Here is a 23850-nt window from a genome sequence, read left to right as displayed (position 1 = left end):
TGTTCCAACAAGATTAGTCGTCTAGAAAAATTACTTCTTAGGCTTCTAGCGTTCACTTCATAGCGTTTGTGAATTTCTCTCTTTGTTGTTACTCCTCCAAAAAGTGCATGGATTAAAGATTCAGATCCAGTTGCTTGGCACCCTATGTCTACAGCAGTTTAATTTAATATGTATGAACGTTGCGATCCTGTGTCGGTAAGTGCCCTTACTGTCTTCTGCCTTTTGTTTGCGTCTATATTAATTAATAGTGCTTGAAGAAACACTTCATCTAGGAAATTGGTGTTCGCAAGTGATACGTTTTGTGTTTTCTCTTCTTTATTCTTTTCAATATCATTGCTCTTTTGATTGGTGGGCAAATCCGGACACATGACACCTCCAGTGTCTTTTCAAGCATATTAAACATCCTACATTTGTCTTGCATTGCTTGGTTCCGTGTCCAATTTTGAGGCAGAAGAAGCAACCTTTCTTTTTCTTAATTACCTTTTCTATTTTCTTTCTTGGCACCCGAATCAATTAATTTAAATCCAGCTTTTGCCAAAGAAATTATCTGTTCTCCTTCCACTCCATTCTTTAAAAACAATAATAATTGTTTCAATTTCTCAGAGTGAGTATTTTCTGCTGTAATTATTGATGCATGATTTCTAATGCAAACTCGTAAAATTTCTCGGGAATTCAAGATTCCACGAGCGGAAACAGCACTGCAGCGTATTTATCACTTGCCATTCCTACTGACTCCAACGAACGTAAATACGACTCTAACTTGCCATACAATTCTGATATACTGCATTTTCCCTTTTGATCAGTGACATTTTTAATAATCAAACCTAATAATTCCCGAATATAGAATTCTACGAACAATTCTTCCCTGCCGAACCTATTTTTTAAGCTTTCTATAACTTTTCCATAATTTTCGGCAGTTGCAGGGAAGCTGTTTACAATATCACGTGGTCTCGTACCGGGTACGGTCGCTTGAAGGAGATAATGCATCTTATCCTCGTTTAGAATTTCTTTATCTTCATGTAATCGCCGAAATTGCCCCCGAAACGGTAACCAATCTTTAATTTCGCCACCGAATTAACTCTATTTTAGGTAATTTCAGTTTCCGTTTGTTCGAATTCGGCGGAACGCTGCTAGTAGATTGTATCATTTGGCTATTGAAGAATAATTTCGTTTTTACTCGTATTAAATCTAATTTTTCTTTGTATTCTTCAACTTTCGCCCATTCATTTTCAAACTAATCATTTGAAGAAAATTCTGAATTTAATATTTGAGTATCAAATGCATTAAGTTCAACACATATTCATCCGCAGAGAACCCGTTGGCGCTTCGGGAAAGAACCTGTTGGCGCCGTTGCATTTTTACTCGCCAAGCTCGCGGTTCATCGACGATGAGCCGAGCCGTAAATGTGATATTTTGTAAACGTGATTTTTAGTGCATGTAAATTCAAGTTAGCAGACAAAACAAGCATATGGTAGTAAAAATTCACATAATAAGCATGTAGATGTAAAACTAACCGGTTAAACGTGATATACGAAAATAAATTTGAATTAAATTCAAGTTAGCACAGAAAAGAATATATTAAGCATAAGACAATATATAAGCATTTATAACGGAAATAAAAATTCATTTAAAAATATAAATTAGTATTAATGTATTGAAATTAACCGGTTAAACGTGAGAAACGAAAAAAATTTGACTTAAATTCCAATTAACACAGAAAACAATATATTCCTTACATCAGCAGTGGTTTGCTAATTTTGATGACCATGGAAATGCATCAAACTATTCTGTCATCTTAGATAATCAATAATATTTTTTTTATTTCAATTTAATAGCATTAACAATATATTATCTTGTTAAAGTTTTACGCCATAAAAATTGATTTATTCTCATAATTTTAGATGACAATAACCAATAATAAAAATAAAAGCATTATTTAAAATGCATATGCATATTTTTGCGGCCTACGGAAACAAATTATTTTAGAGGTTGGAAACCTCATGGTTCTTAGAGCTGTTAATAATTATGAACACACAACGTGAACAGCCGTGTTACAATAGCATTCACCCCTCCCGCGTATTTTCTTCCTTTCATCCCGAACCGAGAACTGGCCTCTATCTACGAAAATATTTTTATCTATTCGTTGTTAACAATTTCAAAAAAAATAATAATAAATAAGAGAAGAATAATGTAAATCTGCAAATGCGAACAACGACAGTGATATTTCAACAAAATGAACGCAAGAAAAATGGTTGCAAACTTCGAACAAGCGAATACGATAAATCGGCTGGTTACCAGGTTTGAACTATTATTGCCAAAGTTGGCGATGTTTACATTTACCGGGTTCTCTGCGGAAGTGCTTCCCATAAACGTTCTAAAGTAACAAGTTTCGTTTTTATAAATTCTTGATCAGGAATTTCCTTTTCTAATTATTTATTAAATGATCAAAAACAAATCAATATACGGATGTCCAATTTGAAGTTTACTGAAAATATATAGTATTACTACTAACTAAGCTGGCATGATAACATTTATATATATTAAAATTCATCTCAGTAGTATAAATAACTAATATAATTTTTATTTGTCATTTAACAATGTAAAAATCTATTACACATATGTATACATATTCATGAAAGAACATATACAACAAAAATATCAATATATCACAAATTAACAGCAATATATCTTGTTGAGGATTATTGTATTTCAAAGAATGTACAAATTATATTTATACCCAAGACAAATACAAACTTGTATTCTTAGCAATAATTTAAAATAAACTTTACATGAAAATAATTTCATCTATCATTATGAACAAATGTTAAGCCCTGTCATAAAACTACTGAAGACAACATATTAAAAAAGATTAAAGAAGACAACATAAAAGATTAAAGAATAATGACATTACATATATTCAAAGAATGTAATACACAAAATTGAAAGACAACTGCATTGCTAAAGGTATTTAATATATTAAGGGATTTTTTTTTAAATTTCAGCAAGAAATAATGTTATTTATTTATAGGACATATTAATCTTTTGAAATTTCACCATTCTGAAATTATTTTAATTATTATTATGAAAAAGATAAATTAAAAATCATCCCTCTCACTATGTATAGCTATTTAAGATCAATACATGAACTTTAATAAACTACATATCAAATATTCAGGTATAATGCTTATAATTAATAATTACTGTCAAAAATGTTCAGATCCATTTGTTTTGCAACTACATGTAGCAATTCCCGAGCTTAGTGTACTACTACTGGCAGTATTCTTTTTGCTTAATGTTGAAAGTTATGAACAAATATAATAATTATTGTTACTTCATTTAGCTCTCTGTGACTGTTCACTGATTCATTTTTATTTATTTACTTATACAAAAGCTTACACATTGCCCCATTCTTCTCTTTTTAAATCACACAAAGGCTTTTGGTCCATTATTTATTATGATAACTTTTACACTTAGGTAAATAAAGTTAAGATTTTCAATAAATGATACATTAATTGTATTTGAAAACTAAATTGCAAAACGTTTGTAGAACCATTTAGTTTATTACAATTTATATTGCTAATTACAGCAAAATAATAAATTATATCTTTTATATTTAACTTATATTTTGATGTGAAAAGTTTGTCAGTAATAGCAGATTATTTTAAATGACTTAACCTACAATTAAATCTTCACAGTAACCCTACAAAAAAATTTTCCATCCTTCCTTTGAATTTCAAAGGGCATTTAAGTATTCAAATTATGAATCCTAACCCTTTGAAAATTTTCTTTTTTAAATTAACAAAACAATTTTTAAATAAGTTTTTAAAATCCTATCAAAATAAAAGCAAAGTATACAAAATATAAATAACACATGGATTGCATACGTTTGACTTTGAGTGACATACATTTGGATTTTTCTCCTCATATGTATGGAAGCATTGTTAGTACTGGACACATATATCAGCTCTTAAATATACTAAATGGATAAGCAGAAAAGCATGCATGGATTCATAATCATTTTAAGGCTAAAAGAAATCATATACACTTAATACAATTTTTAAGTATATTATATTGAATAGGTAGCTTAAAGGAATTCATTTAAATGAATAATTCATTTAAAATATTTATTTAAAAGTAGGCTTTTTCCCTCTTAAGATCTTTTATTAAAGAAAAAAATTGCATTAGCTAAACTAATTTTCAATTTGATTTTCTGATATACTAAAATTCATATCAATTTAAAAATGAAATCCTCTTAAAGGGAGGGGGGATTAATCTAGAAATTGTTGGCATTTTCTTATGATTTAGACAACATTCTTAAACATTTGCTTCGCTCTCTTGAAGTTGTTGATTTAAAGAAAAATACCAACAAGTGCGTAAACAGACAGACCATATATGATTAGAGTTTTTCTTTACAAAACACAATAGCATTTAAAAACTCTTCATGAAGTATAAGAAAAAATGTTTAGTTATTTCTTAAAATCACTTAATAAAGGGCTAAAATTATTTCAGTTATTTACTAAATGGTTGAAAAATATTTTGAAGCAATTGCAATTCATCTTGTGAAATTAAGAATCAACAAAATTATAAAAGAATTTTAATAGCATTATTTTAATACTCTACTATTAAACAATGCTTTTTAATACATATGCATAAAATTAGATCCACTGCTTATAAAAGCATTGGGTACTGAAAATCAACAGGATAAATCATTGACAAATAAGCTATAAATGGGAAAAATATGTTATCTTAAAAGCTCTGAAGATATTTGAAAATATTCAGGAAGAAAATCTTTGCCCCCCCCCATTTTCTACATTTTATTAAAATTCAGGGTATACGTTAAGTACAGAAAATAATTTCACATGAAAAATATAATAAAATTTTGGATTAACTTATAGACATGACTGCTATATTATTTCTAGATACTAAAGCCTAATAATTATGGACATTTTATAACAGATATTAACTATTTTAATTGAAAGAAATTATCAAATTTAATAAACACAATAAATGTTGTATACATTTAATATACATTTTTCATTTTATACATTGCTGTAAATTATCTTCAATGATATAAATATATTTTTAAATATATTAAAAAAACACTGCAAATACTGTGCATATGTACAGTCAAAAGTCGTTAATCCGGACTCGTCGGGACTTCGGCGATTCCGGATTATCGATTTTTCCGGATTATAGATCATCAGTTTAAATCTTGTAAGATGGCATGCAGAAATTCTAAAATTAAAAGTATGAAACCATAATTTATGAAATAAAGAACAATTATGATCTAAAGGGTATCAAAATTTACAAAAAAAAAAAAGCTTAATATTTATTTGTTTACTTTATTAAACATTTCTCTTAATGTAAGTTGTTTAAGTTGCTTCATTTTATGTGATAATACTTTCTCTTTAATTCTATAAAAAGACATAATTTCTTGTTCAGTTACAAAGTTCCGCTGTTCAAGTCCCGTTAATTGCTGTGCCGAGAATACCGACTAACTTGTCAATGGAAATTTTTTCGTTTTCACTAACCTCTCTGTCACATTCTTCATGTCTTTATCCATTTTTTGCAGCAATTCCACTTTTTGTTTGTTGGACATCGAAACATACTTTCGTTTTGTAGATCCTTTGGAAGTTCCAGCATCGGATATTCTATTTGACATAATCGAAAGTTCAAGTTTACTTTTATAAAATTGCTCTTACAGTCTGCAAAAAATAATAAGCGGGATCCAATTCGAAGATTAAGGAACAACGCAATCATTAACATTAACTGAAATAGATAATTAGATAATTTTAGCTTACACCGTCCGTTATAGATTAAACGTGCAGGTGAAAACGTATTCTGCACTTGCGCACACGCATATGCACAGTAGTCAAGGTCTTACGCGCACGCGTAAAATGCCTGTGCGCATGCGCAGAAAGTTTTTAGCTTTGATGTCCAGATTATAGATCATTCTGGATTATGGGTGTCCGAATTAACGACTTTTGACTGTATACATTGCAAAATGTTCCAAATATGTTATTTGAATTTTTGCTTAACAATAATAATTTATAATAAATATATAAATATTAGAATAATTTTACATTCAAAATGATGACATTTTTGTTATTTTTTTACAGCAAATTAAAAAAAAAAAAAAAAAAAAAAACCCTCAGTATTATATTTTTCCTTCTTTCTAGTTCTTCAAAGTTTTTAACTGAAGTCAAGATACACGTAAGTCAGATAAAAAAAGTGGCATGAATACATAACTTTCATTTAGAGGAAACCCAAACTGCATAAAATGTGCTGCGACTGGGGAAGGGAAGATTTTCGAAATAAATTTCTGAAACTAAATTTTCACATAAAGATTTAGACCTAAGATTTTATAAGAATTTATGTTATGAAGCATAATTTCCGGCATTATATGCAATATAATGATGATAATTATAAACAGATATCAACAGGTTTAAAATTAAACGCATATGCAAATCTCTGTTTTGGAATGGTCAGTCAAAATACACAAAGCTGAATAACAGATGGACAAAAATTTAAGTAACTAGCTTATACACCTTTTTGATTTTACTAAGCTTTGCTATGAAATATTAACCAGTTTCAGATTCTAAGCTTTGATTTTCAGTAGCTGTAAGATTCTCTTCACTAGATTTTGTCCCTTCCGTCTCAGCATTATCCAAGCTTTGATTACCCAATGTTGAATGATTTTCTTCTAAGGATTTCGTACTTTCTATCTCAGCATTACTATATGAACTTTCAGTAAACCCAGAATCAGATTTACTGACATCATTTTCAATTTTACCACCATTACCATCATCTCCAGGATTATTATGCTGATCAATTAGAATGTCTTCAGGATCAGGTGCTCGTGGTAGAAATTCTTCTCCTGGGCATATTTTATTAAAAATTTCACGGGCCTATAAATAAACAATAATGCAAAATTCAGTTTAAATATCAAGCTGAATAACAATCAAAAACAAAGTCCAACATTAAGAATCAGCGTAAATTAAAAACAAATTTTCTTAAAACTTTACACTGATTTCTCTCTAAAATTTCCTCGTGGTTTCTTTTGATGTTAAATCATTATTTACTAATGTTACAGTGGAAGGTGCATTAAGATGTCTAAAAACTACACTTCATGAATTTAATTTCTCCTGCATCGAAATTGATGAACTAATCTCAGTTACTCACCTCTGTTTGAAACAAACACATTTATTTTGTTTTCCCAAAATAAGTGTTATAGGCAAACTGAGGGATTAGCCATGGGAAGCCCTCTTAGTCCAATCCTTGCTGATATCTACATGCATTATTTTGAATCAAAATTATTTGAAACTTTAAACTTCCCAGTTTGGTTCTGCTACGCAGACGATACATTTACTCTGTTTGATGGTAATGAAAATGATTTAAATACAGTCAAAAGCCTTTAATCTGGACGTCCATAATCCGGAATGATCTATAATCCGGAGCTCAAAGCTATGAACATTCTGCGCATGCACACAATACGTTTACGCATGCACGTTTGATGAATAACGGATGGTATAAGCTAAGATAAAATTATCTATTTCAGTTAATGTTGCAGATTGCGTTGTTCCTTAATCTTCTAATTGGATCCGGCTTATTATTTTTTGAAAACTGTTAGAGCAATTTTATAAAAGTAAGCTTGAACTTTCGATTATGTCAAAAAGAATTTCCGATTCTGGAGCTGCCAAAGGATCTACAAAGAGAAAGCATGTTTCGATGTCCATCAAACAAAAAGTGGAATTGCTGCAAAAAATGGATAAAGGCATATCATTTGTTTCTCTAACCATTCCAAAATCTGTTTAACAATTTCACATTGCGTTGCGGGGGGGGGACGTCACGGCACGCAATGAACTGAAAGTTGATCTGTCAGCACTATCCTTATCTTCAGGGCAGATGTTTTTGTTTTATTTGGCTTATAATTCCTTACTAAATGTAGTATTTCATGTCGATATACTGTGTCTTTGATATGACTTAAATCAAATTCCTCAATTTTCTAATTTTGATTATGTGTAATGTATGCTTTACACATGCATGCGTTGAAAGAAATGTTTAATAAAGTAAACAAATAAATATTAAGCCTTTTTTTTATAAATTTTGATACCCTTTAGATCATAATTGCTCTTTATTTCATAAATTATGGTTTCATATTTTTAATTTTATAATTTCTGCCTGCCAGATTTAAACTGATGATCTATAATCCAGAATCGCCGAAGTCTCAACGAGTCCGGAGTAAAGACTTTTGACTGTAATGTTCTTTCAATAATGAATTCCATTGATCCTGCTATTCAGTTCACTTTTGAATTTGAGCTATCCAATTATCTTCTGTTCCTCGACATTTTGGTCACACATTACATATGTGACTGTTTACCGTAAGCCTTCATCGGTTTGTTTCCACCACACTTCAAATCATATCATCCAACGAAACAGAAGTTAGCTTCATTTTATTTGTTTCCCATGCACTTCGAGTTTGCTTCTCCAAATTAGCTCTCGATCAAGAACTAAATTATTTAAAAGTAGTTGCTATTGGCAAGGGGTTTTACCCAACATTATTAACTGTGCAGTTAAAAAATTGTCATCGGAATGCATCGAAAGGTACAATCCTGTTTTAGGTGATTAATTAAAATTCTGTTGTCATTCCTTTATTTCCATCAATTAGCTATAAAATTGACCATATTTTGCAGAAATTTAACTTTTGGGTTGTTTTCTCTCTTACCAATACAATTCCTAGTTCCATGCTTAAGGACTCCATTCCGGATATGAATTCCTGGGGTATTTACAGGATTCCTTGCCAATGTGGTTTAATTTACATTGGTCAAACAAAAAGAGCCTTAAAATTTCGTGTTTAAGAACATGAGGCATATGTCAGAAAAAAGAAAACACAGAAATCTGTTGTTGCTCAGCATTGTTGGAATGAAAATCACACTTTCCATTGCAACCAAAATTATTCAGAAAACATCCTCCATTGGTGAATTAGATTTTTTAGAAGCGTTTCACATCCAAAAAAGCATTTCTGTTCTAGTTAATGACCCTCCAATTGCAATCCATCTTTACCTTCAGCCTTTAAAGAAATTTTGTTTTAGTTTTTCTTGTTTCATCAATAGATTGCGCTAGTAGATTAACTTCTGTCCAACTTTTCTTATCTTTCTTCACCTTTTATTTGGTTCATCTGCACTTAGGAGCTGAAGAAGATAGTTAAAAAATTATCGAAACTAGTACTGCAAATATATATATATATATTTTAATTTTATGCTGATTCTTCATGTTGGATTTTGTTTTTTAATGCAAAATTTATTAAATAGAAAAGAGGAAACAAACGTCAAAATATATATCTACACACCTCAATCGTGAATAATTATTGATATTAAGCTTGCATGAAAAAATTTCTTCTGAACTCTAGATTTTTGCAAATTCAATTAAAAAAAACACACACAATCAACAAAAGCATATGCAATAAGATACTAAAAATCTAGTTTGACTAATATCCCCAAACTTAATGATCACCCCAATTAAAAGATATTCTAATCATCTCATACTTGCAAAGTCATATTCAACTGATATTTAAAGATTATGAATTCTCACTAGTCACTAGGTTTAAGGTAAGGATTCTAACTTACCATTAAAATATTAAAAATAAATAAATAAATAAAACTTTGATGCAAAAATGGAAATATGATGCTTTTATAATAGTTTTTAAGGAAACATTAAAATAAAGTTTAATTACGACTTGATAATAACAATTACGGACTAACTCATTTTAAATTCATCAATCTAATTCATATAAATATCTGCTACTGCATAGATTTAATGCTGCAATATATCTTTTGATTATAATGTAATAATGTCTCACATACCTGTCACATTTATAAAATGATACTATCACATTAATGAAGTATACAAACAGCCTATCTATTAATATGCTAAATGCTGTAAGCAGACTTATATGTAGATTTTGAGAATATTTATGGCACATATTATGGAATAAATATAATTTATTATTCTGATCAGTTTTCAAAAAAATTATTACACACAGATGATCATGAAAGATTTTATTGAAATGTGGATGAATTAAAAATTACATGGTGAGTATTTGCTAAAAAAATGAGATATCAGAATACTATGGGCAAAATACTTCAGAAAGAAAACAATTACTTTTTACAGCACATGTGAGATGAATAAAGTTAGTTCCCACTACTTATGGCAGTATCAATCAGCTTATTAGGAAATTAAAATCTGTGGATGTTAGAACATAGAAAGACACTGTTCTAGAGAAAAAAGTTCTCAAATAGGAGATAACAGCTAAAATGGAGGAATTTTTTCAACTTCAAATAAACTCAAACTGCAGCAAAAAGCTAAGAGTAAATACCAACTAAAGGACAGATGAAATCATATGAACTAAAAGGGCTGAGCGCAGTCAAATCAAGATAAATATCCCCTTATTTACATTTATTAAATGTAATAATAATTATAATATATAAATAATATTCTCTTTACTTGCATTATTTAAACAGTTAACTGTGATTGACGAGTATACTTGTCATGGAGAAGCGGCACGTTTTTGTGTATTGACGAGTATACTCGTTATGCGCATAATGAAATGGAAAGATAAGAGGAATGTTTATTTAGTATGTACTGTACATAATGACAACGTAACAGAAACAGAGAAAAGAAAAATGATAACAAAGAAACCGGAGCTAGTGATTGATTATAATAAAAAAATGGGTGGAGTGGATATGAGCGATGGAATTATCATAGCGTACTCTACAGCAAGAAAAAGACTCAAAAAGTACTAAAAAGAGATATTTCTCCATTTCTTAGACATTATGTGTCTGAATGCATTCATATTATATAAAAAAAATAATGGAACATTATTCTCGTTCTTTTTAGTTATTCAAAAGTCATAGGTTTCAGTTTCAAATGAATGTCTGTTGCATTAATAATTCTGCTTAAAAATATTTTAAATTAAGTTCCAGACTCTTGCAATATCTCTAGCATAACGAAAATGTTCAACCAATGCAAGTTTTTTATCTACTAATCAGAGATACAGAATGCAGGCAGAAAGTTTTCATACTTACTATAAAAATCAAAGTCTTTGATCATAAATAAATAAATAAAAATAAAATTTCCCTCAAAAAAGCTTATTTTACAGCAATGGCAGGCTGAATAAATACATAAATAAAATGAAGTTTTACTGTTGTTTCCGAAGGAAGAGAGGACAGGCAAATTTTGTTACATAAAAAAGAAAATGAAGTTACTGACATTTATGCCACAATTGATTAAAAAAAAAAAAAAAAAAAACATTGAGTATGAAAATGCAACATAATACAGCTTTACATTTTAAAAAGGGCGAAGGGGATTTTTTTTACTAATACATGTAAATCTTTTATTTATTACTGCTCTTCTAAAGCTACCACTTAGCATTTATGGCAAAAATATAGCTTGTCTTACTTCTTTCACAGAATGCTCATAATCTAGCTGCACATCAGGTGAAGATGTCAAGAAGATACTTCCAGGAACACAAAAATTCAAGTCAATAGTAGATGTATCTTTTTGGTTGTAATAAAGACACCAAAGAATATTTGGTTTGTGGTTTGTACTTCCATTTGGTACTTCATTGCCTATGAAAAAAAAAAAAAAAAATAAATAAAAATAAATTCAGGAAAAAATTTAATATCATTAAAGAGAATTCAGGAAAACAACTCGATACAAAGCTTATTTTTCAATTATGATATAAAATAAATTATCCTTTGCTAGAGATAACATTCAACAGAGTACATTGCTCATTAATGTTATTACTGTTGCAGCCAAGAATTACAGATCATAATTTTAAAATATCACACAAAGAGTGGTTTAAAAAAATTTCTTTACAATATTACATTCAACTTTCTAACTGCAATCAAAACACTAAAAATTTTTTATAAACAATGATATCTAAAACCTAATAGTACTCAAAGCTCTTGAATATGAATTTCTATTGAAATTTGCTGTAATCAATAAAAGCCCGTTGTATCATGGCTATATTTGATGCAAACTATAGATTTGAATATATTGAGGATATAACCATGGCCGATATTTTAAGCCATTTTAAGGCCTCTGCAATTTTAGTATGAATATTTTAAAATCACAGAGTATAGTTTGGCTTCAAACTTCTTTTATTCAACAGAGTTTGGAAATTACTTGATTTAGTAGGTATATTTAGATTTATAATTGCATATTGTTTGTCCTGAGCAGATGCAAATCTAGAATATTTATAATTTCCACAGTCTAATTTTAAATTACTATTCTGTACTCTTCATACTGCATACCATTGCCTTCATTAACCTTGTCGCTGACTTAAAGGTTAGACTTAAAATTTTGTACTTTTAATTTCATTCCATCCCTTTCATTACCATGTCCACCAGCTGAAGATCAATTGTGTTTAGACTTACAATTCTGCACTCTTTTAATTGAATTTCTTTCTTTCATTGATCAGTTTATGGTTGAAGATTTATTGTGTATAGATTTACAATTCTATATTTTTTATTACACTTCATTCCTTCCAAATATGATGCAGTCTTGGCTAGTAAAGTCCAATGGATTTTGATCCCGAGTGCAAAAGGATAGAGTGGTCTCTAAATTTATTCATTATGGCTTATGACTACTCATTATTAGTATATCATTACTGATTCATGTGTATAGAAGCAGCTTCAGAATGGTAGTGATGGAATATAAAACATAAAATACCTATGAAAGAAAAGTTAAAATTTAATCAAAATTTAAAAAAAAAAAAGTGTTTATAAAGCTAGCACCAATAAAAATTATGGAGTTCCCAAGGGTGTAAAGTTAAGGAGATAAATGTTTACATAAGTGGCCTGTGCAGAAAAGAAACGAATCTACATTTATAAATGGTGTTATTTTGAAAGCAAAAATGACTCATTAACGCTCAAGGATTCTGATGAATGCATTTCAAGATGAAAAATTTAACTGAAATATGACAAATGAATCCTGAAGAAGAAGCAGTATCTAATGATGAGGAAACTGCAGATTTCCCAAACATCTAAGGCAGTGTATGGAAGATCGTGGTTACTAGAACAAACAATTTTGTAACTGTAACAAGTGTCTTTTATGACAGACTACTACCAGATAAGACGTTCGATGTAAAAAAGGAAGCAAACAAGACTACAAGGAAAATAGATAAAGGTAGAATTATACTTCTTTATATCTAAATAAAATTGGAAATCCTAAATTAAAGCCATTTTGTATTACTAAAAGCCATACATTGCAATGATAATACTAAAGCATGTTAATGTAATGACACTTTCTGTAATTTATGAAAACATTTCAAATGCATGATTCACTGGGGATGGAAGTCATTTGCTACACATTCACTAAGTGGTTTGAGAAGAAATTTGTGCCATCAGATAGCAAGAATTTTTGTAATTAATCAAGAAGCATTACTCCTACAGAACAGCCTAGCACATCCATTGTTTAAAGTATTGCAATCAAGAGATGTGAAAATTACTTCCATGTACCTAAGAATATGATTGTACTGAATTAGCTTCTTGATCAAAGTAATTTAAGCATTTAAAATCCATTATCAAGAAATTCCAGTTATTATTATATTATAAATTTTAAGCTCTTTGCCTAATTTCATTTTATAATATTTTTATACCTTTCTACTGAGAAAATCCTGAGTATAGAAGAAAAGCTTTTATTTCTCAGAGTACTTTTAAATATGATGAAAATAAAATTAACTTAATGTGCATACTATTATATGGATAAACTTAGCAATGCACCATTTAATGATGCAAAACAAAATCAAATACAAATGTTAACTGATTAAACTTTGCTTGAATTTTCATTAAAAATCCCACAGATTAAGTCATATTACATCAAATAAAATTTAATAAGAAATATTATGCCAAACATCACTGGAGGGGAATGGAAATTGCACAATTTAAGTTCATTAACTGGATAAATTTCATTTACTACTAGGAAGCATTTTTCTTGGTAAAGATCAAAAGCTAGGAGAGTTGGTTTTCTACTAGAGGACCAGGGGTTTTCATGAAAAAGTGGGACATTTGGCAGCTATAAAATATATAAGACTGCAATAGATAACTATTTTAACAGGAAGAAAGTGTTTCTGAAATGATTAAATAAAATATACAATTTATGGCTAAGTGCCTCCCCCCCATCTTTACAGGTAACATTTGTTTTCGATATTGTAAAATATTACTAACTTGCTAAATTTGTATTTCAGAAAACAATGTATACAATATTTTTTTTCTTTTCTGGAGGGGGATACAAAGCATTATACACTATTTGCTTTTGTGATTAATTCACAATTTTATGATTATAACAGTTTTAATGAACTAATACACTGCCTTTAATATTTTCTTTAACAGATTCTAAGAATAACAAATAAGACAAATTCATTTTGGAAATCTATAATCAACATGACTGACATTTTTTTCTTCACAGAACACCAGAATAATCAGGAATTAAGAATGGATGCCTTAGAGAAAGTGTCATTCCATTTTATGTTTCTTTAGAAGATACTGTCAAACCTAAACATTAATCATTCTTAAAATATTTCTGAATATTAGTTACTCTCAAAGCAGCCTTTAATAATAATTACCAGAAGCTTCAGATCTGAATAATAACTCAACAGCATACTTCAAATCCTCTTCAGCTGTAGTATTCGAGGAATGACCCACCATATAAACAATATCTGAAATTTAAAATAAATGCATTTAATTTCACTTCAGACTTCTCAAAATAAAAGCAGAACATAAACATTTACTGATATCAATAAATCAAAACTATTTACTTATCATACCTTCATTACTAATATCAAACTGATTAAGTATAGCATTGGCATTTTCAAGTTAGAAATGAAATTATAATGGAAATTAAAATGGAACTGATAGAAATGATTAAATTATAAAGGATCTTATCTATGAAACAGATAAACAAAATTAAATGTATTTTTTCTATCACTAGTATTTATGAGTTGAGAATGAAATAATAACATATTTTATTTATGAAGATGATAAACAATTTACTCACTTTTTTAAAGAAATTCATGCACATGTGTAATTTTATTTAAGCTGCTTCTCTTGTACGAATTATTTAAGTACTTTTATAATAGTCTTAAAAAGTCTGATGTTTTTATTATAAAAGAAAGTTTCCAAACATATTTTGATAATCTTTTACATTTCTGTTTTCTTTCTTATTCCAAAGAGATGGTAACTCAATAGCTTGTGATTCAATAAATACTACGATTGAAAAATTTCTAAGTCAGACTCAAGCTGCTTCTTTCTAATTATCAATGATGTGCATGAAGTATATTATAAGAGCTCAGGTACTAGTTTGCTCCAGGGATTATTCTTGCACACTGTTATTTTCTTTTTTCATCCTATCCACCATTCTTTAATCCATTTGAAAGTTAAAATTTTATTGTGCATACACAGTTATACTCTTATTACAATTTCACTCAATTATTATCTTTAATACACTGATTACTAAATAGGGATTAATCTAGGTATTATACTCACAGAGATCTTCTGGACATACATAAGTCTTTGAACTGAATTCAAGAACTGTAATAGGATTTGTAATTCCAGGTCCAGGAGGTAATTTTAGCAAGATATTCTTAAAAAAAAAAAAAAAAAAAAAAAAAAAAAAAAAAACCCTCAATCAGTATCTTTGTATGAATATTCAGTAGGGTTTAAATATCGAAATAAAGATTCACAATTTAATAAGTGACTAAACAGTATACCAGAAATTCTCTCATAATTCTTCTGAATTGAAGCCACATTAAATCAAAGATTTTGATTTATTGATTTCAATATGATTTTCAAATGCACATTATCAAAAACTAGTTGAGTAAAAAAAATTATTAAGTCAAATATATTCAAAATGTAAGATGCAATTTTGAAGATTTTTAATGTTAAACAGTGGTTACAGACAAACTTTACTGTAAAATATTTTGGTATCTTTTTGTAGTAGTAGGAAATTACAAGATCATTACTAATGGAAATTTGATATTTCATATCCCACCTTCAGTTTTTGATGACAATATTAGTTTTTGTGTAAAAAAAATTATATTAACATTTCTGAGACATAGTAAAATGCTATTGTTAACAACAACAAGCAACTATATTATAACAAATTATTAACAATGAGCACAATGTAACTTTAATTACTTGAAATCTGATAAATCAAAAATTTTTAATGAACTGTAACTATTCTCTAAACACAAACACCAGCTAAGTATTTATTAACAGAAAGTATTTATTAACAGAGCATAGGAACAGTTACAAAGAAAATATACGTTAAAATAGAACATACACCTAAATGGAACGCCTAACACTTACAGAATTAACGTTTGAGTCACAGAGGCATAATATTGGACAACCTATCTTCATCGCAGATAGATGTCCACTGACTATAAGTTGTTCCTGTTGCCACTAGATGATGTTTGATAAAACAGTTTGGTTACATCCAAATAGTTCTCTTACAGAATTGAATTAAATGTCATAAAGTAGAAATGTCAAATTCACTCAAAAGCTGAGACACGAGGTCAAAATATTGAAACCAATGTTAACTTTGTTCTATGAGACAAATTTTTTACTAATTATTTTTCCCTAGCTCAGTTTGATTCAATGAAGTTTGTATCACTTTTCACAATTATATATAATTTTGTAATTAAATATTACAACTGAAATTGTTTCTGTAAGTTTCAATAAGCTATGGTATTTAAATTAACAACAACAAAATATTAAATTAAATTAACCCAATTATTATTAAATACTTTAAAAACATATAGAAATATAATAGAAAGATCTTTCATACTTCATTCTTTTCTGAAGGATAGAGAGATGCATCAGTGATAAATATCCCTCGAGATAGACTGTAAAATACGAAAAGTTATAAATATGCACAAAAAAGAAGTCATAAAAATTACCTGCATGTGTACAATTATTCAACAATAAAAAGATCAGAGATTATATTTAAATTATATAATGTAATGAATCTTCTTAATGGTGATCAAAATTGAAAAACTGGGGGTGGGAAATAAATATGGAAAATGATGATAAATATATAAACAAGTAAAGAGAACTTCAAAGATACCATGGTTGCATCTTGATATCTGCAAAGTTCAATTAAAACCCCTGATAGGTATAAATATATGATGTTCCTGTATGATACATTGCAAACAGCTACCAAAATTCAAAATTGTATACTAATTAAAATTATCAGTGTGTCAATATGTAATAACATACATATTTATTTCAACCAAAAACAATGCAAATTGATTACATTATTATGTCATCACTGGAGAGAACAACATAGCAATTTAATCTTATATTTTGGTAAGCAAAATTACACAATGAAATAAAAATTAAGCTTAAATAATTTACTCAGACAGACTAAGCTATCCACTATAAAACTCTTAAGTCCAACAGAATGAATTTGGAATCTTAACTTAAAGACAAATGTGTTTGGATGATGAAAATGTATTAAAATATATACATAGGGTGATCAGGCCTGTGCCAAGCCTAATTGGCACCATCGTGCAAATGTCTAGCAAGCGCCTTTATGCAGTGACAATATTAAAGAGACATTGCTTATGGTTAACATTTAAAATGAAGCATTATTGACATAATAATACGAAAAAAATTATCTTTTAATTTGTCCAAATATGTAAACATTTTATGCTTTGTTAAAACCCACACTCAAATATATTTATTGAAGAATTATACATACATTTATGTTATAAAAAGCAGCCCAATTGGTATAGTGGTTAGCATTGCTGATTGCCGTGCCGAAGGGCCCGAGTTCGAATCTCGGGGAAGGCATGCATGTTTGTAAATATATGGTGTCCACGTGGCACAGGGACACTCTAAATATGCGAGGCGAAAGTCCTCTCGAAAGGTTGCTGGTAGAGGACGAGGGGTGGGAGATGCTCGGATCTGTCCCCCCCCCCCAGGATGCTCTCCATCAAAATCAGGGGCGAAACTGAGCTAAATTGCACGGTCACCTGTCAGGTGCTCAAGGTTGCTGCCAACGACAGGCGTATCTTACGCTTCTTGCCACAAGGAATTTCCTGGGCTTGGGCTGACTATAGTCAGACAAGTGAGCATTAGTCAAGAACAAAAATGTAACACTGCAAACGAAGCTAAATAATATACTAAATGCACACTATTTATTATCTTAAAATTAAAAGCAAATTAATTTAGATATCTAATAAGTTTGCACTGAATAAATTGTTTTTCACAGTGTAGTTTACAACAAGTTTTAAATTGTCATTACAAAAGGGCACAAAAAATACTCTAGGGCTAATAGTTAGGAGTATATCCAAAATTTGTTTTTGCACACCGTTATGTTGTTGACAACGATATAGCTTAGAGTTGCAACAGGTGATGCTACATTTCCTCCAAAAGTTTGCGAAAACTGTAATTCATGCATAAGATCTATACAATTTATATCGCTTTGATTTTTTATCAGTTTATGCATTTTGCAGTTTTTGATATATGTTGAGCTGATCTTGCAAATATATGTGAACAGAAATACGTAATGCCGATGGCACAGATGCGATCAACAAATTGCTTAGTCCTTATTTTGTGTCTAATGTTGCAATCGTGGGAATTTGTGCAACATTTATCATTTTTGTGAGTTATTTTGGTGATTGCTTGTTGTTATTGTTATTCTACATAAAAAAGGTGAGTGCAATTACGTATTATGTTAAACTTAAGTTAGCTTTTTGATTCAGGAAAGCAAAGATTTGAGCATAATTACTCGAAACATGCTTTTTTTACATGAAGGATTTTTACAACCAGGGCAGGAGTGTGTCTCTGGTGTTCTCTTTTATCTTATTTGAAAGTGAAAATATGTGATGCTGATGCGTATGAAAGGGTAGACGAATTTGACAAATTGCTTAATCCTTATTTTGTGTCTACTGTTGCAATAGTAGTAATTTGTTTACAACATTTAGCTTTTTTGTGATTGCTTGTTGTTATTGTTTTTCTATGTAAAAAAAAGGTAAGTACAGTTACATATTATGTTAAACTTAGTTAACTTTTTAATTAGGAAAAGCAATGATTTAAGCATAATTACTCAAAAACTGTTTACGTCTCATATATGAACCATTGTCGTATTCTTAGCCGCGTAAATTACTAATATCTAAACCATTTTCCTCTAAAGTCTTTAATAAAAATGTTGTTCGTCCTTCACCGGTCATATCTGTTGTAACACAAAATACTAAAATCCTTTCTTCAATACTCATGCCTGTACTTTCTAAATTGAGATAGCTCATACAAATTAATATATGCTCTCGACAGCTGGCATCAGAGGTATAATCAAGTAAAACAGAAAAATACGTGTTTGACCTTAAAATAATTTCCTTTATATTATCTCCTAATAAGCTAAATGTTTCATTTTAAATTTTATATTCAAGGTAATGAAGCATATTTTAGTTTGAACTTTATTAATATATACATGTGATATTTCGGTATCAAAGTTTAGGCATGGTTTTTGCAGAGTGGTAAAGCTTAATCCAAATGAAGAAGCAAGTTGATTTAGCTTTTAATGGTACATCTTTATTTAGTAGCTTTAATTCAATTTTTACCATAGATCATGCTTTACTTCATATGAAATTCTCTAAATAACACATTCAATAGTAGTTTAAACCAAGTACGACTGAAGTTAAACTTTATGCATCATAACATTCTAACAAAGAAAAGAAGGATGGACAGAGCAGCGCGGAGTACAAAACAGGAAGAGAGACGAGCCTCTGATGTAAAACAGTGCGCATCCGTTATTTATAGTAGCGGTTATGTAATAGGCTAACAAATTCTAAAAGATAGTGGTCTAGGGGGAAGATACTGAATTGCAGAAAGTTAATTAAAGGTTGCGTGTTTGCGAAGAGCAAAGCCATCATTTTTTTTTTTTTATATTTTACATACAGACATAATAGGGTCAAATTTTGTGATCACACATTTTGAATGGTATGCAATCATCATTTTGTGATCTATACACTTTAAAAATTATTATTTCTTTTGAATAATTTGTTACTGGAAACAAGGAAGGCTAAGTTTTGTTTGGCTAAAAACTGAATGGCATAGATAATTCTTTCAATAACATCACACCAATGCTTAGTCTCTTTTTTTAATAAATTTTGAAATTCCGAATCAATATGTTTATTTTTTCGTAATTGTTCTAAAAAATCGAACCAAACATGTAGATAACAAAAATGCATTTTGTTTCATGACGTTTTAAGTGGTTTCAGTAGTTAAATTCAGAACTACTCAGTTTTATGTTGTGGAAGCTGTTAAAGGGTTTGCAACAAAAACAATAAATAGAATTTTTTCCAGCACAATTTAGCAACTAATCCCTTTTAACTCTTTCGTTGTTTGCCAAGATTCGACAAAAATAAATCTAAAAAAATGTATGTCCATTTTTGTCTTTTGGGAAACTGAAACTCGAAACCAGGTTATCCAGGACCATATTAAGGCTTGAACTTGGAATGACAATAATTGATTTTGGCATAATCCAGAATCATCAGGCACAGGCACAGGCAAATGCATATCTACTGCAGAAAGTGTAGATTTCACTAGTATTTCTTCTGTTTTTTCAACCGGCTGCAATGAAGTACTCTTTTGTTTATTAAAGTAACTAAATCAATTTTAAAGTATGTATTTAAGACGTAATGAATTAACAAAACATTTTCCTTCGGTTTTGTACATAGCTAAAAATCGGAAAAATGCCTAGCTTGGATTTCAGAATACCTTGTACATTTTTACGTCTTCAAATCACAAATAGGTATATTTTAAATTCAGTGGTACTTCATAAGTATGTCAATCCTTTCTTCTCTAAAGATAATAATTTTTAGTTTAATGAACAAATCCTTCATGTAAAAAAAAGCATTTTTCGAGTAATTATGCTCAAATCTTCGCTTTCCTGAATCAAAAAGCTAACTTAAGTTTAACATAATATGTAATTGCGCTTACCTTTTTTATGTAGAATAACAATAACAACAAGCAATCACCAAAATAACTCACAAAAATGATAAATGTTGCACAAATTCCCACGATTGTGACATTAGACACAAAATAAGGACTAAGCAATTTGTTGATTGCATCTGCGCCGGCGGCCTGTACCCTTACATACGCATCGGCATCACGTATTTCCGTTCACATATATTTGCAAGATCAGCTCAACATATGTCAAAAACTGCAAAAGCATAAACTGATAAAAATCAAAGTGATATAAATTCCCTGACGAGCCTCAAACAGCCATTGCCAGCGATGACTCCAGTCCTGTGGAGACTGATTTTAAACACCCATGGCCGAGACTGCCTAGGTACAGATCATAATCAGTAGCTTCCAGGTTTTACCCGAATCGATCCCCGGAGAGGCGTTCAAATAAGACAAGAACTTTCCTGCTCAGACAGGCAGTGAGACGAATTGCTTGTTTTAATGATTGCCCAGCGCCTTTTTGACTCGGCGTCGTCGTGCATCGTATGACCTTGCGCCTATTGTCGGCGCGGGCCTGAGGGTGATTAAAAAATATTTGGTGAAAATGTAAAGGCAGGTCAAAGGGATCAAAACAAGCTCATTTTGTAATGCAACACATATACAGAAATGGTGCATTGATGACAGAGTATTATTTAATGGCAGAGTATTAGTCAATGGCAAGGTGCTTTTCAACGGCAAACAAAAACATTCTGCTGGCATAGATCATCTTATTCTGAACAGATTTAGAATGGTATGCAATGCTACATAAATGCAGAACCAACCAACATGCCTTTTATCTACTCCACTGCAGATGGAAATGAAGCAGCTGCTAAAAGATAGTACTTGGGAATTATTCTTTGAACCTCCATTGCATAACTGCACCGTTTTAACCACAGCCCCATAGATAAAATGCATGCCACATTTGCATAATGATCCACACTGCTCAAAATATACATGAGAAATGATAATTTATGCCAGCAGAATGCTGTTATCTCCTGCTCCGTAGCATCATGTACCACCTCAATGTGCTATTTCCACACCTATGTTCTGTTATAAAATCAGCTTATTTTGGCCCCTCTACACTGCCAAATACTTTTGAAGCACCCTTTATATATAGTTTATGTATAACACTAATTCATTTCAACAAAATACAAAACCAAAAAATGACCGAGAGACTAAAGCTAACCTGCTCTAAATTCTATACTAAGTGGTGGAACAGGTTGATTACATAGGATTTTTTTGTTCCATTAGTAATGTAACCATAGCCTAATTTCTTTCAGAAAGTTCTCCTTGTACTAATTCTTTTTCTTAGGCAGCTAATTCTAGTATAATCAATAACTTCAAATCTATTTTTAATATGGATATAATGATTTTCTGAAATATCACTTTTTCAAAACATCAAATATTTTAATGTAAGAAAGCATTTATATATACATAGCAGAATATTGTTACAAAATTTTTTTCATCATAACAAAGAAAATAATACACAAATAAAATGATTTCCCTTGAATCAATGAATATTTTCCGACCACATGGTATCTTTAATACATCTTCCGAATAGCACCAGAATGTTTTTTATCAGCACAACAGAGTGAGCTAATGCCTTTTAATATAAAGCATAGTCATAATGTAAGTTTTTCATTTATATATTACGAGACATGCAGTAATATTCCAAGATCTATCTCTACTTTTCCACATACACTAATTTAGATCCTACAATGAACCTGGCGAATTTTCACACAAGTGTGAAATAAATACTAGCACAGAAGAAGGGTGCAAAATAACCCTTTATTAACTCAAACTAAAATAACAGACAGTACGGATTTCATGCGTTACAAAAACACCATTCACTAGTGGCGAGAACTAAATGTAGACTAGAATACAAATAAAAATCTGAAAAATAAATGAGTGCAAGAACGCACTTGAAAATTACTCCTAAGAGATGGACTCGCAGAAATCTAACCGGCATGATATTAAACGGATAAGGCCAAAAGGCTTACTCGAGTGACCACAAAATAACAATGAAACGTGCGCTAGGCTAGCGAAACATGCTCTGAATAAACTGAGATAATCACATGTTTAAATAGCACTTCACTTAAATTTAAATTTACATCCTGGCGAGAGAATGTGAGGGGAAGTTTGAGAAGTTGAGAACAGGAAAACTTAAAATAAATTTGTTATGCAAATTAAGAAAAACCCTACAATATATAAATGAAAACTAATATGACTAAACTATAAATGATGAGGTAAAAATCCAATAATATTAAAAAAAAATATTAGCATTTTTTGTTTATTACACTTTAAGTTATTTTTCTAGATAAACCATGCCATCTCCAATTTAGTTAATGCAATGCACAACCAGCTTTTGGATTCTTCTCTCACAATAATGCATTTCCCTATCCATTCAGTAAATGTTAGATTTCCCTTTTTATGACTAGCTGGATTTTAGGGAAGATAATGCACTTATTTTCAGATAAATGAATTAACAATGGCTTGAGTTTGACCAAAGGTACACTCTCAGAAGCAAAATCACACCTTTAGTGTAATCTTCACTTTATTCTTCACTTATTTAGGCTTTAACTTTGAATAGATTCACGTTTTTTTTTTTTTAATTTCACAGTAGATTTTTGAGTTAATTTTTCAGTTTAAGGCAAATTTTCCATAAGAAAATTTCATACTTATTTCAAGACACTATTGAATGCGATTTTTTTTTTTTTTTTTTTTTTTTGTGTGTGTGTGTGTGTGTGGTTGAAATCAATTGTTTAATGAAATATCGCACATAAAATTTAAAAAAAAAAAAAAAAAAAAAAAAAAAAAAAAAAAAAGAACAGCAGAAGAATGA

At 29.9% G+C, this 23850-nt stretch overlaps 1 protein-coding gene across 8 annotated transcripts in view; it reads right to left on the bottom strand.

Annotated features, from left to right (window-relative positions):
- Positions 1 to 2556: 2556 nt before the first annotated feature.
- Rep (Rab escort protein) overlaps positions 2557 to 23850 on the bottom strand; it is a 101022-nt gene continuing 79728 nt past the window's right edge. For all 8 annotated transcript variants that reach the window (XM_035366333.2, XM_035366342.2, XM_035366336.2 and 5 more), the window contains 5 exons: positions 16846 to 16903; positions 15546 to 15642; positions 14627 to 14719; positions 11458 to 11627; positions 2557 to 6908 (listed from right to left, as the gene is read on the bottom strand). In XM_035366333.2, the coding sequence (XP_035222224.1) occupies positions 6582 to 6908; positions 11458 to 11627; positions 14627 to 14719; positions 15546 to 15642; positions 16846 to 16903 (745 nt within the window). In that variant the 3' untranslated portion in view covers positions 2557 to 6581. The remainder of the gene's footprint in view (positions 6909 to 11457; positions 11628 to 14626; positions 14720 to 15545; positions 15643 to 16845; positions 16904 to 23850) is intronic.

The sequence above is a fragment of the Stegodyphus dumicola genome, chromosome 2 (genome assembly GCF_044657685.1).
Source record: "Stegodyphus dumicola isolate Sdum_Otavi_A_Nest chromosome 2, ASM4465768v1".
Taxonomy (NCBI): domain Eukaryota; kingdom Metazoa; phylum Arthropoda; class Arachnida; order Araneae; family Eresidae; genus Stegodyphus; species Stegodyphus dumicola.
Note: the sequence above shows the minus strand (reverse complement) of the source record. Positions and strands in the feature narration are given on the sequence as shown.